Here is a 17,573-nt window from a genome sequence, read left to right on the forward strand (position 1 = left end):
AGCATCTGACATTCTTCTATACCTCAGAAGCAAGATGTCTCCCTCACGGTGGCAGCTGGATTTTGTTCATCCCACTTGTAATGTAGATACAGACAACTGACTCCAAAATGCTAAAGAAAATCAGAGCGCTGTCTTACAGATGTAGCTGTTTCGCTGTGGATGCAGCTGATTCTGGCATAGAGCAGCTAGCTGCACGTTTTTTGGCTCAGTTATGTGCCTGCAGCAGTCAGAACAGGCTGTGTGTGATGCTGAGGAGCAGCACAGGTGTTCTCCACGTCATACCCTGTGGTGAATATTGGTTTATACAGACATGAATCATGAGCATCTGCTAGTGCTGCATAGCCGCAAGGTGCAAGAAGAGATCATCCAGCGGGGACCCCCAGGCTCTTGGGGAGTAACCAATAACTAATTTGCAGATATAGCTTAGGAACTGTTGTATGAAGCTTTTGGTCATCTTTGTGTACTACATCTTGTATTTTGCACATTGGGAACTTTTTGTCAGTCCTTGTTACCCAGAGTTACTTATTCAGGTCTGTCACTTCTCCTGTGTTTCTTCATTGGCTAGCCTAAGCTCTCAAGGCGTCTTACACCAATACCAAATCACAGCATGGTTGGAATACTTGTGTGATGGTGTCACGTGTTCACTGTTGAACAACAGCAACAAGGAAATGAGCAATATGGAGCAGAATGAGAACAGACAAAACAAGGAGAGATACTGTAAACCTATAAATCTGTAGCAGGGAGGTGGACGTCCATGCCCTGAGCCTCCAGAGCACTGCACGTGCCAATACCATGTTCTGTTTGAAGATCACAGAATCACAGAATGGTTGCAGTTGGAAGGGACCTCTGGAGATATGGTCCAAAATCTCTTGGTGAGAGCCAGGACACAACTTGCTCCTAGTCTGCCTAAGTCTTGGAGGGTTTAATTGGATTTGGTTGGGTACAGATAATTTAATAAATAATACTTTCACTGTAATTCCACAATTACAGAGATAGTGGCTTTACAGCAATTTGAATTAATTTTTAAAGACTCTAAGTGACTTAGTAGTCATAGCACTTGAGAAAATGTCCTAACATTTAGAAAAAGGTGTCTAAAGTATAGAGAAAATGTCTTCAGTTTAGAAATTCAAAACGTGGAAATACTGCCTTCACAGAATCACAGAATCGTAGGGTTGGAAGGGACCTCTGGAGATCATCTAGTCCAACCCCCCTGCCACAGCAGGGTCACCCAGAGCAGGTTGCACAGGAACGCGTCCAGGCGGGTTTTCAATGTCTCCAGAGTTGGAGACTCCACCACCTCTCTGGGCAGCCTGTTCCAGTGCTCTGCCACCCTCAAAGTAAAGAATTTCCTCCTCATGTTTAGGTGGAACTTCCTTGCTCAACTTTGTGCCCATTACCTCTTGTCCTGTTGCCGGGCACCACTGAAAAGATCCTGGCCCCATCCTCCTGACACCCAGCCTTTAAGTATTTATAAGTATTGTCTTTGTATTCAAGATGTTTTCTGTATTGCATTTCAGCATAGAGTAAATTAGCAATGGAAGAAGAAATGGGAAAAAATATGTGATAGAATTTGTAACAAAACGGCAAAACCCATCTAAAAGCCACGACAATCACATACATGAGCAAAAAAGATCTTGCCACCTGCATCAAGTGCTTCCTTTTCCAACATCACGGCACAGTCCCATCTCACATTCCATCTCTGAGACACAGGTGCAAAGGAGATGGCTGGTTTGATGCAATTTTTCTGTGCAGCCAAGAAATAATGTTCCCTTCCCTGAGGTACAGGCAAGTCCAGTCATGGATTATATGCTTGGCTTTCCTCAAGCCGCAGCCTCCACTCGTGTTAGCACACGGTTTCCCAATACCAGCCTTGACTTGTTTTCCAGGTGGCAAGTTGCCCCATCACCTCTTCCCAAGCCTCCACCACATGTCCAAACAGAGGGCAATCCCCCAGTCTCACCCTCTGGTCACCTCAGTTTTTCTTGGGAGTCTTCTTCCAACTATTTCCAGTGCCACACCGTCCCAGCAGGATGTACTGCCCAGCTCTCAGCTGCGCAGGTACTTCTGTCTTAGCAAGTGGTGTCCCTCATGGGGCACTCATTTTGGTCAGAGCCATAACAGGGGCTGCACTGAGCTGCAGCATTCAGGAATGGGCAACGGCATGTTTGGAAAGAACTCATTTGAAGTACACTTGTAGAAAAAGCGTAAAGGAATAAAGTGTTAATGATGAGAAGCCTCTGCCCCTTCTGGACATACGAGGTTATTCTTATATGAGGACTCTGTAACCCTGTAAATTCCTGAGTTATGGGTGAGTAACTGAGACTGGAATCTGACCCCTTATGTCTTAAAAATTCTTAATTATTATTAGGATGGAAATAATACAAACCATTATTTTAAAAGAATGCTGTCTGGGCTTGGAAAATTCACATTCAAATAGTAAGAAATAGTAATTTTAAGTTTCCCAAGCAAACATAATCTTTCTGCACAAATCTTATATTCAGTAAGGCAAGGTTCCTGGGGAAAATGACAAGTGTAATTAAAACCTGTCTCATCATGCATGCACACAGGGGAGGGCACGCTGTGACTGTAATGGTAACTGCTCCTAGCAGGTGTTTTTCTTTTAATATGAGGTATTAAATAAAACTTCCTGTGTTTATTAACCCAAATACTCTCATGTATGCTTCTAACAGTGCCTCTGTGTTGTGTTGCAAACAAGGCCGAACTTGAACTATATCTTTTAGCATAAACTTTTGTCTTCAGGGATACAAAACTACCTACCTTAGCTGAGACTGTTACAGGGAACTGGAGCACTGTTGATGCCGCAAATTCTTCTGCACTTTGTAGCTCTGGAGATTGTTAGTTTTCCATGCTAAAGATCTTGGGCTTGTTCCAGCGTGGTGGGGATCCTCCACAACTGGTGGGGAAGAGCAGGAAACCCTGCCAGAAGTGCTGTCATCTGTTGCCTGCAACTGTGAGAGGGATGATTGTGATCAACTAAATTTCTAATAAAAAAGGGTCAGAAAGGGAGGAGGCAGAGCTGGAGCCGGACAGTGTCTTTGGATCGTCTGAGCCTGGTGTGTCACTTCAGAAGGGCAAGGTGCTGGGTCTGAAGGAGGGAGAAGCTTGGTTCCACTCTTCCCCCTATGATACTTGATAGTTTCCAGGCTCCCCTAGTGCTGTGAGACGATATGGGCTTTTATGAATTTTATTTCAAGTTCATTTGTTATTGGCTGCCAGAATTCTCCCAAGGAATATAGACAAGAAGTGGTAAATGGTGATTAATTTAGACAACCTAAGTAGAAGACATACGAGGGCTCCCCATGTAATACAAGAAAGTTAACGGCTTGCTGATGTCCTTTTGTGAGTGAATTGTGTAGCCTGGTTGTTTAATGGAGTGTTTAAAAATTGTGTTGGCAATAGCCTATGAATAATGTATACAGGAATAATGAAATACCTTACTGCTAAGAAACTGCTGATATGCTGGGGAAATTTCCATCAGATGTGAGAACAATTTTGAAAGCACCGTCTTCTTGGGATGCCCTTTATTTATGGTCTTGCTGCTTCAGAGATTGCATTCCCTTTTTAGATACTGCATGTGAAGATGCCCTCCACTGCCTCTGCCTCTGTCTTCCACCTTCACCTCACTCCCTTTGCTTGTGTCTGTGAAAGCTCCAGAATTTTGATGAGTTTAGGCTTTATTAACTGAGCACCGTAAGCATGGAGATATTTGCTGCGCAGTCTTCAGCCATTCTAGGTATCTGCACCAAGGCACATTGCACCAAAGGAAGACAGACACCGGTTTTGTGTCGTGGCAATGTCCCATGATGCAGGAAGCAGAAATAGGGCCCAGTGATTTGGAAAAAAAAGACCAATGTTTCTTTTTCAGTTTTTGGAGCATGGGCTCCTTGCATGAGATAAGCCAGCCCACAATGTCATACATGGATGTTCAGATTTTGATGGACTTTGCAGTGTGAACGCAGCTCCGATACCTCTAAATTTTCCCCTGTGTCCTCCGGTGCATAAGGCCTCTGTGCACTTTGGCCATGAGTAGGTGGGAAGTTGTTGTGATACTAAGCAACTGTATCTTGCTTGACCAAAGAAATGAGAAGATTGAGAGTGAACCCCTGCTTGCAGGGGAGCTCTGGAGGTGCTACTTCAGCTGCAGGAGGAAACAGACCTCCTAAAAGACCCCAGGACAAAGCTCAGGCAAGCACATGAGACAATCACAGTCTCTTCCTTTGCTGCTTCTTTTGACCATCAGCTGTACTCCAGGAGAAAATAAAACCATAGCTTTGTTTCTCATGCGGGGTTTTGCCCACTTGCACTAAAATGCAGAAGTATCACAGGAGGGCAGGTGAACACAATATGTATCTTCTCACTGTCCAGAGTGGTCTCAGCTAAGAGTATATTAAGAGGAGACCCAGCTTGTGGCAGTCTAGCTCTGCACCCTGCCTCTGCTGTGGCTTTTTTATGAGTAATCTAGTGCTCATGCTGCATTTTTGTGGCTGGATTTACACAGTAAAGGCCTGAGTCAAAACGTTTCCTGCAATATGGGAAGTATATTATTAATGTAATGCTAGAACAAAACAACATGTGATTGATGTTGATACTAGTCAGCTGAGGAAGAGACATCCTCACCTGCAAGGCTGATGTGGTGGGTTTTGAAGTCATGTGGTGATGCCAACAGCAAGCTCCAGGCATAAGGCTACCGGGCAGGAGAAAGAATGGGTTAGAAGACAGGTTGTATCCTCAGGGTGATCTGTAACTGGCTAAGCAAGAGGATTCACCAAAATGGGAGGGAAGATTTGCACTTTTATTGGTTTGTTTGCTGCTGGGGTGTCCCTGGGGAGTGCAGTATTTTCGCAGCTACAGCAAAGGAGGTGTATAAAAGGGGTTAGTCTAAACACGAGACAGGTGGCAAGAACCACACAGGAGTCTGACTGATGGCCTAAATGTTTTCAGTAGAACAAATAAAGAGAAAAGGTATCTAAAACTTCCTCCACCACCCTGATGATCCTATTTTTTTTTGTTGTTTGTTTCTTTTAGGTGAAGAGTGAAGGCCCCAAACTGGTGCCCTTCTTTAAAGCCACTTGTGTCTATTTTGTCCTCTGGCTGCCAACTTCCAGCCCCTCCTGGTTCAGTGCCCTCATCAAATGTCTGCCCATCTTCTGCCTGTGGGTTTTCCTTCTGGCTCATGGAATTAACTTCTTAGTGTCACACCGGAGCGCCAGCCGCATCCTAGCGGGACTCATATTCTCGGCAGTGGGAGACGCCTTTCTCATCTGGCAGGAGCAGGGCTACTTCATTCATGGTGAGTGCAGTGTCAGGCCTAAAGGGATGCCACAGTGTCCAGCTGTTACCCTCTTTAGTAATGAGTTGCTGGGCCACATGTTTTGTTTATTCATGTACAGCTTAAGCCCCTGGGCAGTGGGAAACACTCATCCCTTGACTAAAATCCATCATGGCTAGAAGAGTCACAACATGGATGAGTCTTTCTCTTGAGCTTCTCTTGAGGTTAGAGAGGTTGGGGCAGGTTTGGTTTCCCAGCATGTAGTCACGGCAATTCAGCTGGTTGGAGCTGGGAAGGTGGCGTGGGTAGAATCCCTGGGGAAGGGAAGGGTATGCTTATGGCACCTGGCAGGTCCCATGAAGCTACAGGAAGTATCTACCTCCTATCACTCTGCAGAGAGATCTGTCGGTCCTTTGCTACAAGGATCAGAAACAGGACACAAGGTGCAAAGGGAGAGGACCCTTATGTTTTGATAGACAAGCCCGTAGCCTGGGGGAGGTGTTTAAGTGGATGCTAGAAACCAAAGCATCATAAATCTTGTCCTAATTGCAGGTTGATCAGTATGAATCATGCAGCCTGTTGTACAAGCCATGTCTGTTTTGCAAGACATGTAAATTATGGGGAATCAAGGACAAACCTTACCACAGTGACCTGTTTTCTCTACAATAAGATCCACATCTCTCAGAGTAAAACAAGCTTGTGAATTTGCAGACTAGAACATAATGATTTAGATTAATCACTTAAAGCCACGTTGAACCTGCCTGCAGCAGCACTCCCCTGGCCTTGAACTGTCACAAGAAATCATCAGCAGTTGAGTCCTTCACTGAACTGACTGGTGGGGTTTCTGAAGTTAATTTAGCCAGCACAGGGATCTCATTTAACACCCACCATTAACCGGCTGCTGCGACTGTCCCACTGGAAAATGGGATGAGACGAGGGAACTTTTCTGACTTGTGCTGTTGTCAGCTCTGAAAGTCAAAGGCTTATTTTTTCCCCCTCTCATAAGGTCAATATTTAGTTTTATTCTGTGATTCCCACAAGCTCTTTCTTTATGAGAGGGAAGTGTGTGCAATGCCAGATATGAAAGGCCGAATGCTCTGAATCTGGTTTTAATCCTGCTTCCCAAGGGCTTATCCCAATCTCATTAAAAGTTCATGTAAAAATTTTTACTGATTTTGGTGGGGTTTAGATTAGGCCCCGAGGATTGGACCTATCTGGCTGAACCTTGGGCATGTTCCTGAGGAGCTCCGGCCTTCTCTTGGGGTGCCATCCCCTCTGTGCTGAGTGTTGGCATTCCCACTCATGGGCCTCCTCCTAACAGGAGTACCCAGCTCAGTGCATGTCACCTCAGCCCCACTGCTTGTGCTTCTGTTTTGCCTCCTGGAGTTGCTCCTTAAGCTGTGGTTTGGAAAACATTCAAGGCCTGATTCTCACCATGACTGTTTTTGTACATGGACTGTTCTGAGCTTCTCCATTCCCACGTAGCTGGGATATCTCTGAGTTCCCTCTCCTATTTAGCGCTAGAGGAAGGTCAGCCAGTCACAGCAACTCAGTATCTGGTTAATGTGTTTTAATCTTCAAGTAAATTGGATTTTTGACCTTAGTCTCACAACTGAGAAGTGTTTCTTTGTGGGTTTAGACATATTTTCCTTCTTAAGGAAAAGAAAAGCTCTCTTGGAGCATTTTGAAGATCTCAGCCTTCATCCTGGCTGTCTCCTGCCTGCCTCAGCCCATACTCATCCGAGCTACCATCTTCCAGAGTGAAGCATTAACATTTACGTTTCACCTGTTAGCAAATATAGCGCACCACCCCACCTTATCCTTCACTTCTGCAAAATGTGCTTTCTCCTGTTTAAAACTCAGCAGGCTGCTGTTCCTGCCAACTGACTATAGTCAACCTTTTGACATCATTGTTTGTGGGAATTTGAAATTTCAGGAGAATAAGAGGAAATACTAGATAAAAATGTATTTTCTGTTCAATTTCTACATCTTTCAGGCTGAAAAAAAAAGGGTTGGGAACTGAGCTGATTTGAATAGCTTTTGAGACAATGAGTTTATAAAAGGACATTTGTTCATTACTTTATAGGGAAGTGACAGCCTGTGAACCTGCTCCTGGTACACTTGACTATTTTTCATTTTTGCTGTTTTGGTCCACTAATAACATGCTATTTTCTGACTAGTGTCTTACTGCATGTAGAAGACACTTTATGGTGTGAACATCCACCTCCTTTGATAGCAGGCACTTAGAAACAATTTATGCATTTGGTGAAGAAGACAGGGACTAAGAAAAAGGACTGTTGTCAGCCTGAGGGGAAACTCCAGGGGCATAGAGGGGGAAGGAAGCGGACAGAGAAGAGAAGGGCTGATCTGCCTGATGTGGTTGGGAGGGCTGAGCCAAAGGCTGAGAAATGCAGAAACAGAAATGCACCCCCCTCCCTGTGCAGCCGTCCCAGGTTTCCCCAGTTCCTGGCTTGATTTGTGGGCATTGAATCAGCAAACCTGGGAGCTGACTCTCTTGTTTGTGACCAGCCTCACCACATATCACAAAACTCCTCCTGCCTTTCCGGACTTCTGCTTGGCTGACACATCCTGTCCTCCTCTCCTGCTCCTCGTTTCCAACTGCCTGCATGAAGGACAACACATACTTCGGTTCCCCATCCCAGAACTCTCCCTATAATGCTGTTGAAGGAAAAAACACTCCTCACTGCTAGGGCGAAGTAACCTCCTTCTCCTTATGGCCCCCAAGGGCTCTAACCTTGCCTGCACTATAATGCTATGAACAGCTCTTGTCCTAAATCCCTCCTCAGTTCCCTTAGTGCTGTGCCCAATAACTCTGTGAAACATCAACTTCTCATTGCCTTTCTTTGCGTGTCTCTTTCTTCCCCTTCACACTGTCCATTTTCTCCAGCCTCACCTTGCAGACCAGATCCCCACTAGCCCCCTCCCTCTCTTATCCCACCATGGCTGAGCTTTCAGTGGATGTCCGGTCTGGTCCTCCTCAAAGGCAGGGAGACACTTAGCTTTCTTTGAGCTGCCTCAACACAAAAGTATTAGTATGAAGAAATGTCTGCTAGCAGCAGGTTTTAGTGGCTGCCCTTTACACCACAGCATCATGCTTTAAATGTAAACAAGTGTCCTGCTGGGGGACTCAGCTTCCCAGATCCTTTTCTCCATTTCATGCTTTAGAGCTGCATGAAAACTTCCAGCTACTCTAATAACCCTGCCAGGATAAAGTGGGACAGCCTGCAGCTGCACCATGTATGGATCTGGAAACCAGAGGACCAGAGGAGCTGGACTCAGTTTGGGGCCCATTATCTACAATTGGCATGACAATTAGTAGTCAGCAGCTGTACCAACACATTGTGACATTTTTTGTCAAATGGATTAGTGGCAAGTGAATAACGCATAGGCACTACCTTCCAACACCCACATCTGGCATTTCTCAGGGGTGTTGCATTTCAAAGGGAAGCCGGCATTTTATTTTCACTGATTGATTCCAGATAAGGTTCATCTGAATCCTGCAAATAGCCATAAAATTGTTGGCACATCACATTGGTGCAGCCCCTGAAATATGCCAGCTGCTTCTTTCCAGCTTAGGTTTCTCCTAGCTATGGGCAGAGATGGAGTAGAAGCCAGATTTAGTCCCTGAGTGCCTTTGGGTTTCTGGCTAAATACGGTCAGGCTTTGTGTCTGGGTTTGGAAGGATCGGTATCTTTTTTTGCATTTTGTTCCTACACTGCTCTGATTCCAGCCTTCCTGTTCCCCACGTGACCTATGAGCAAAACACTTTGGATAGTTAGAGGGGATGATCTTTGGTCTGCCTTGCCCCCACCCTTCTGTCCAAAGCAGGGGAGGAGGAACCACTTGAAAAACAAGCTTTGTTCCTTCTGCAGCAACTCAGTTCACCTGGCCTCTCAGCAAAAAGGCTTGCATCACAACAGAGTTCTACTTGGCTGCAGTTGTAGATGTGCTGGGGCTTTGACTTAGGGCAGGAGCTTGGTGCTAAGGCTGATCTCCTATGCAGAAGTTTCTGTATTAAAATGGTCCCAGGTGATCAGTATGGTTCCTGCTGAAACTGTTAAGGGTTCTAACACTGCAAGGACATCTAAGTCTGTGCTTGTTGCGGTATTTTTAAAACCCAGTATAGCCAAGTGTTTTCTTCTGCTACCAACTGCCAGTCACTGAAGAAAGGTCACAGTTGCTATGTCAATGCCTCTTTACAGGTCTGCTGATGTTTGCCATCACACACATCCTGTACTCTTCAGCCTTCGGCATGAAGCCTTTGGACCTCAAAGCCGGCTTGTTGATGGGCCTTGTTTCCAGTTCCTGTTATGCCTTCCTGTACTCCTACCTCTCAGGCCCGTTCACCTACCTGGTAGCTGTCTACATCGCCTTGATTGGCTTCATGGGCTGGCGAGCAGTCGCCGGTGTGCAGCTGTGCAACGACCTCTGGACATGGACCAAGCTCTCGGCCTGCATCGGCGCGATGCTGTTCATGGTGTCAGATCTGACCATTGCACTTAACAAGTTCTGCTTTCCTGTGCCCTACTCGCGCTTCATCATCATGGCTACTTACTATGCAGCCCAAATGCTTATTGCACTGTCAGCTGTAGAGAGCAGAGATGAAGAGGACTTCAGAAAGAGAAGCTAGGTGGAGTGCCAATAGTCTGTGAACAATGTGGGTTATATCTCAGGTGCTGTAGCTGCATTCACCCCTGAGAGAGATCTCCATTTCTCTAGGCACATTGGTGATGTTGATTTTGCTTCCTTGAAGCGTTACCTTTGGGGCTTTTTTTTCAATGGCTTTCTCTGAATACAGCTTACTTCAGTGTGGAGTCCACATCAGAAAGCTTAGACTGTCCCTGCAGTAGCTACTCATTCAACTTTTCCTCCTTGGAAGTGCGGTACTACTGCATTTTACTTGTTAGTCTTGAAACTGATGCTGAATGTCTGGGAAGAAGAGGGCTGATGGAAAGGAGGTTCGGCCATGCACTGTGCTAGAAGACTTGCTTTCAATAGTAGGCAGACAGGCACAGATGTCTGCTAAAGTCATAGGTAAAAATGAATTTAACCCATGTTTGTCTTTTTTTGTGCATTACAAACTTAGTACACAAACTGGAGCTATTGCCTCTGCTGAAAGGAAGCCTGGAGGTAGAGTAAAAACAGAAAATCCAGATGAGGTCTGAGCTTTGGAGTCGGTGACAGCATGTGGGGCAGCCCCCAGCAGAACCAGAATGAAAGCAAAACGCCAAGCAGAGAGCACAGAGCAAGAGGTGCGCTGACATGCAGTGCTGTGTGCTTTGATCGCGGCTGATCACTGCTCCAGGGTAGGTCTGTAAGTGCCTGTCAGCATTGCCATGTGTGGCAGAACTAGGAGTTTGGTGGGATTTCGGGGACATCTAAGTAGCCAGGCCAGTGCGTTCTCCCCTGCCATGTGTGTGCAGTTGCACGCTGCCTGCAGCCACCAGTGACAGCTGACATGAAATGGGCACGTGAGGAACTTTGGTTTTTACATGTGTCATACTAATGTATGTCCTAATTGTCCTTAGTATGGCAGACAGGAATCTAACCTTTATGCCTTTCTTCCTCAGTATCCTAACAAATAATATTCCATATACTCATTAAGCATTGCAGTTCTGCTGTTTGCAGTATCTCTTAAATCTTTGTGTGAGCATTTCCCGTGGTCAAGGCCCTGATTTTAGGTGTAGATTGTTGTTGTGTTTTGCCAGCTGGTGGTAAACGATCATCTTTGCACCACTTGTTTTTAGAAAGCCCCTTTTCAGCAGAGCTTCCTGAAAAGCACTGTCCTGTGTGTTCAGAGTGCCTGCTGCTTCCTTCTCAAACTCACATGGACACAGTGAGAGTGTGAGAGCCATCGGGGCTGGGAAAGCCTGTTTAATTCTGATGCAGATTCTTTGGTTGGTTTGTCTGCCCATCTGCTGAAGCAGGATTACTTCTGACTCAGACTTTTAAAAAGAATAGGAAGAGGTTGCCCTGATTTTTGTCCAAGTTCATTTGTGATCGTATGTATATTTTTCCTCTTATTTAGGATATCTAACAGCAAGCTCTGTTTCTGTTTGAAACTATCATCTTGAACGTGCTTCTTCCTTCTGTCTGTCGTACTGCTGCTCCCATGAGCTGAGATACTTCCCCAATGGCTTGTTTTAAGAAACGAGCGCACTCAGGTGTGCAAAGGAAGCTTGCTGAGGGTTTCTGCACCTCTTCAAACCTACAATCAAAAAAGACTGCACGACTGAAATCTATGCATGCCCCAACAACCCTCGGACACATTCACAGTAGGGGCAGCCCTCCAGAACCAGCCTCGTGGGCTGAAAATCACCGCGGTCTCCATACCTAGCGTGCCCAGACCATTCCAGGCGAAAGCCTGGCAACGAGTCCCTGGCACAGTCGGCAGAGAAGGAATTCCTCTTTGCGAGGAGTGCAGCAGGGTCAGGGGGCAGCTGAGGCTACCAACCCGCTAGCTTTTCCCTTGGTGTTGAGAGGTGCTAAAGTGGGTCTCCTGCTCCTCCCCAGCCTCATGTGGTGGGACTGAGTGCGGAATAGGCATTACCTCCCCATGACTTCTGCATTAGTGCATATGCAGCCAGTATTACGAAAATCTAGGTTAACCGTCCTGACCCCATGGAGTCATCTGCTGCTTTTCAGGCAGAGATCAGAGAGGTCAGCTGCATTATTGAGAGGGAAAGCATTGTAAATAGCACAGCCCCATGTAATCTCTTCCCTTTAATGCTGTTGTGTAATATTGTCAGCATTCATTCACTGGCACACTGGGGCCTGTCTGGAGTAAACTGCTAAGGGAATTTAGAGCCATAAAACATCTTCATTCATCAGCATTGCTTATCTCCTGGCCAGAGCTTGAACCCTGCAGTGTAGCTCTCTGCGGATGTCACCTGCTGTTACTCAGCGTGATTGTTTGCAAATCTCTTCCTGCAACAGACTGACCCAGCTAAAAGGAAATCTAAGCATTTGGGGTGAACCTCACCGTCCTCCCAGCATGTCATCAAACAGCACATTTCAGTCTGATTTACAGTTCCTTGTCATGGGTCAGTCCAGCACACTCGGTCCTTAGTTGGCAGTTCTTCAGAGGAGCCCCCCGCACCCCGAGCTTCCCTTTGCTTTGAGGAAAATACCTGTGTGATAAAGTAACCTTTATTTAAAAGTTGGAATTTATATTATCTCTTTCTTCCCCTCTAGAAATGTGTAGCCTTCAACGTCCTGAAGATGGCCGATTTGCTTTTCTGTGTGCTTTTTCATTGTGGCTTGCTTTGTTATCCTGCTCCATCAGCCACCGGATGTTTACAGAAAAGGATTTTTTAAGTGTTATTAGGAGGTGCAGTTTCTAGTGGCAGAAGTCTCTGGATGGTGGTAGCTGGGACAGCAGAAACATGTGCAGCCCAAGTGGGCTGTTGTTCTCTTGCTGTCCCCTCACCTGGAGCGGACTGGAATGCATCTTGGCCAGCCATGCTGGCTCCATCCCAGTGCTGCAATGGCTTCAGCTTTTCCCAGGAACATGAGGCAGAACCCTCAGCATACAAAGTCAGGGAGAGTTCTGGCTGGCTCAGTGGTATGCCAGTGAAGGCTCTCAATTGTCAAAATCTCTCTCCTGCTCTGCATTCCTCCTTTTAATCCATATTACTTGAATAAGACCATTTTCCTGGAGGCTCCTTCCTGCTGGGAAGAAACCAGCTGCTGCAGACACTGATTTGACACAATTCTTAGTTTCATGAACCCTAAGAAACACTAAGCAGTTGCTGACAATCTGTTAAATATCTTTTCCTGGGATTAAAACTGTTCCCTCAACCCCAGCGAGGGCAATCTTCACTTTGAAAGGGAGCAAACCTTTCCCAAGAAGTGGGAATTACATGACTGTCTGTGGCACTGCCTTTGAGGACCTTCTTGTTGTCCCTTTGCACTGTAAAACTGCGAGGTTTGATCCATTCTTCTCCTTTTCAGAGGTACAGTCTTTGAGAAGCACCCTGTCTTTGGCCCAGGGACATTACAGAGGGAACGAAGCACCCCAGTGATGTAGCGTGCCTGGCCCCAGCAGTATCAGCTCCTTTGCTTGCTGAGTACAGAAGCTTTCTTTTCACACTGCTGTATTCAAACACCACTCTGCAATGAGGTTACACACATGGTCTGATTACCTTTGCTCTCTTTCCTTTCTGTAGTTATCACCTTCCTGGAGATCCTTTGGCTCCTTGTTTGGACATATAAACCATGTAGCACATTTATTTCTTGTATTTCTTTCTGTAGATAGATCCTCCTTACACAGAACTCCCAATGAAGTCAAAGAAGCAATGCTAATTGCAACTGGTTTTTAAATGCTAGCAAAGCTTCTGGGCTGTGCCAGTCACACTGATGTCATCAGGGTGAAGCTGGTGTAGGAATGGCGGGTTGGAAGAACAAAGCCAGAGGATTTTAACAGCTTTACTCCTACTCTACCAAGAAAACTGTATTTGTGCTTAATACCTGACTTCTTACTTCTCCATACTGAGGCAACTCTAAGACCGATTGGTTTAAGAATTACTCTAACATGGCTAGATTCTAGATTGCTGAAGGTTTCACGTTGTAATCAGTGGAGGTAATCGACATATTTTTACACAAATATATAAAATTCCTAGGACAAACTTTGCAGAATTTTGTAGCGGATCTTCAAAGTTTTCCAGGCGCATAGTTTGACACTAACACCTGTTTGTTTTCAGCTTTCTATCATGGTAATTTTTGGAGATGTTCTGGAAAAGCAGATCAAAGCAAACAGCAACTGTAAAGCACAGTGGCAGGTGCCTCTTTCTCTTTGCTTCATCTCTGGATGCAGACAGGGGCTCTTTTAAGCAGAGGCATCATAACCGTGTTCTTGGAAGAGGATGGGAAGTTGCTGACTTCTCATGACAGAAGTCCTTCTGGGTACTTCTCCTGCCTTTTATCCATGGTTGCTCCTTTTGTGGCCTTGGGTAAGTCACTTAAATTTTCTGGGGCCAGGTCCTCATCTGGTGTAAAAAGGCACAAGTGTCTGAGGGCCAGTGCTATGCCAAGTTACAACAGCAGGGGACCAGGCCCTCACCCCATTTCTAAGAGAGGATATTAGCACTTACCTACCTCACAAGGATGCTGTGAGGATTAATGCTCATACAGCACTTCAAAGATGTAAAGCGCTATATAATTCCCAAGTATTATTCTACCTTAGTGTTAAAAATGCTTTTAGGGATCTGCAGGACTTCTCTTAAAGCATGTGAATGTGTGACTGCCTTTTCAATTTGCATCAGATGGAAAGCAAACGCAAAATATTTATTCATACTGGTTAACAGGATGGGCTCAGCTGCACTGGAGCTCTGAGGAGGATTTAGCTTAAAAGTCTGAACTCTGATTTCACTTTTGAAAATGGTTTTTAGTTCTTCTAAAAGCCTCAACCAAATTCTTAGATTTGAACCTTGCAGCCTGACTGTTAGCTAGAATAAATCTAAACCAGCCAAAACACAGTGCTGTCACAGTCCACTATGGCTGTTGAAAATACTGGAACAGAAAATGAAGGCATTCTGTTCAACCTTCATTCTGCAGAAGGTCAGCTAGGTTTCATGGGACAACTTGCAAAGGGATGTTTAATTTCTGTGATTGTGAGGTTTACTGGCTTTAAAATCGGCAGAGAGGGAAGGCCTTAATGGAATCAATAAGGTTGGCACATACTTACTGAATTGCTTCCTTTTCACCTGAATCAAAGAAACAGCAGGTTCTGTAGCAATGGAAGTGCTTGTACCACCAGTCCTAGTGCCCAGAACAAAAGCTGATCTAGAAACACAGTTCTAAACCATCACCATGTTCTCAACTAGTATAAAACTCTCCCGGTTCAGTGATTTCACATCTGGACCACAGCTAGAAACTACTTAGTTCTGGTAGCACTAGCTGCTGTACAAACACAAATGAAGGCAAGGAATTCCTCACACCAAGGAACGTGAGCTGTGCATATGTGAAATGGACCACGATTTTGAAGCAGCTGCAGTAAAATCTTATCTTAATATGAACTCAAAAGCAAACACAATGCAAATTTTTGTGGTTTCTTTAATATGTTTGATGGGTTTTAGTTTTCTTAGTTTGGAAGAAATTTTCTTAATGTTATTTTATTTTTGCTCTTATTGTAAAGAATAAAAATATACAACTTTACAAAGACTACAAATGAAAAAAGGTGGCCAGTTGGCAGGAATGCCAAAACTTCTGTGGCTTGTATTATTTCTGTGGTGACACTATGCTGCTGTAGGATGAGCCACGGGAGTGGTGTGGTGGCTCAACAGCAAGGCTAAAGCACAAGGCCAGTCTCATATAAGAGGGATGCAGGGGTTGAGCACCAAGACTGCAGTGGGAACATGACTGGGCCAATTCAGATCAGTCAAAAGTCAGAGAGAGCACCTGGAAGTAGAAGAAACCTTTTCCTGACAGATTAAAAGCAAGAAAACAAAGCCAGCCCGTTGGGTGACGGTGCTGAATCAGTACAAACACACAGATCTAGACCTTGCTCGTGCAGGCTCCTGCTGGACCAAGCCTTGCTCCCAGTTCACCTGGGGAGGCTTGCTCCAGGTGCGGTGCTGGCAGGGTCGGGCCAGCAGAACCTGACGCTCTATTAAATAAAACTTCAAAAATTAGAAAACAAACAAAAAAAACAGGAAGGAAAAAGCAAATGCCATTGGGTAAGTGGTAGTTCTGCCTGGTTGAGGCTGCAGACTGGCTGGTCTGTCCTGAACACTAATCTCCACGTCTTGTACCCATGCAAGCCTCTTGCTCCAGCCCCTCTCCCACGCATTCCAGGCAGAGTGCACTGAAAGATGTGACTGAAGCAGCTGCTCTCCCTCGGGGAGTCAAGCATTTTGCCACGTCTGAAAGTCTCTAGCACTTACTTCCTTTACCGTGATTGTAAAGGTCACCACAGGCAGTACGGCCACTTGATCTGGGATCCTTTCTTAACGCATTTTTATGCTGATTTTACTATTTTAATTCTTTGTTTGGAATGTATTTTTTTTCTTATTTCTTCTGTGTGTAACAGCAATTAAAAATATTAATTTACTGGGTATTTTTACTGTGCAGATACAGTGTCTCCTTGCTCATTTTCTGTTTCTGTGACAGTTTCAGCATGGAGTATGTAGCCAAATGAACCTCTGCGGTGGGCAGTTTTCTGCACTGTTAGGCCCGTTGGTCGTGTGGCTCTGCCCTGGAGCTACACAGCACCCCACTAAAGCAAACTGATACTGTCACTGCCGGCTACAGTGTTCCTGCCTGAGACACCCTGAAACACAGCCACATGCACCCCACAGAGCACATCCAGCACAAACGGACTGGACACCACTGCGAGGATGGCACCTGGCTTGTGTTACAACATGTCCCGGGTGCCCTGGGATGCAGAGCCCTGAAGCACACTCGCCCCTTGCTACTACAGCCTGTCCTGCATACAACGGCCATTTGTCCATACTTCAGGGAGAAGGCAGCTTGCTGCAAAGGATTGCTCCGGGAAGGCTGCTCGCTGCCCAGAAATCCCAGACAAATGGCCAAGTCTCTCTTGCCCTCGGCCCCAGCAAAATTTCCAAGAGGAAAAAGTTGGACATTTTTCTCTGGTTGGGGATCTGATGCCAGTTTCTTCAGCTGTTTGATGCAGTGGCACAGATATTTGGTTTCATTAATCCTGAACCAGGCCATCTGTCACCAGTGGAACAGGTTTCAAGGTTCCATAGAAACACAGAGTGTGTAACTGCGCGCAGTCCATTAAATGGATCTGCCCACAGGCTTATCAGACACTCCTTCATACTCCCCTTCTGAAATGCAGTATGAGAATGAATCAGTACCTGGGAGAAATACTACCAAATTCTTTTCAAAGCAGCCTAAAAGGGTTAACAACAGGGTGCTTCTTTCCCCTTTCTTTAATTTGACCTTTTACAATTCCTTTGAAAAACTTAGAGGCCTGCTGGGAAGAGCATCCTGTTTCCTCACTCCTCCTTCCTAGCTCCAGATGGAACAAAGGTAGCAAAATATTCTCAGACTGAGCGTGTGTCTGGCTGGCCACTGCTATGGTTTTATTCCACAGCTGGCTCATGGAAGTATTCACTCTAAATTAAAAGAGCCAGCACCAATATATGTATATGCGTATTTATCTATCTGTCAATCTGTTGATCCTTCAATGGTTCAGATATTCTGTAATTCCTTATCTAGTCTTGGCCACCAGCAGTGAAGTTCCTGGAACCTTCCAGATCTCAAGTTTTACCTTCTATGGCTAGCTCTTTTACAA

The 17,573-nt window shown here is 45.5% G+C and overlaps 1 protein-coding gene across 1 annotated transcript in view; it reads left to right on the top strand.

Annotated features, from left to right (window-relative positions):
• Positions 1-16,380, top strand: part of TMEM86A (transmembrane protein 86A) — a 29,795-nt gene extending 13,415 nt beyond the window's left edge. The window contains exons 2-3 of the mRNA XM_054198912.1: positions 5,047-5,311; positions 9,514-16,380. Coding sequence (XP_054054887.1) covers positions 5,047-5,311; positions 9,514-9,941 — 693 coding nt within the window. The 3' untranslated portion in view covers positions 9,942-16,380. The remainder of the gene's footprint in view (positions 1-5,046; positions 5,312-9,513) is intronic.
• Positions 16,381-17,573: the final 1,193 nt, after the last annotated feature.

The sequence above is a fragment of the Rissa tridactyla genome, chromosome 4 (genome assembly GCF_028500815.1).
Source record: "Rissa tridactyla isolate bRisTri1 chromosome 4, bRisTri1.patW.cur.20221130, whole genome shotgun sequence".
NCBI classification, from domain to species: Eukaryota; Metazoa; Chordata; class Aves; order Charadriiformes; family Laridae; genus Rissa; species Rissa tridactyla.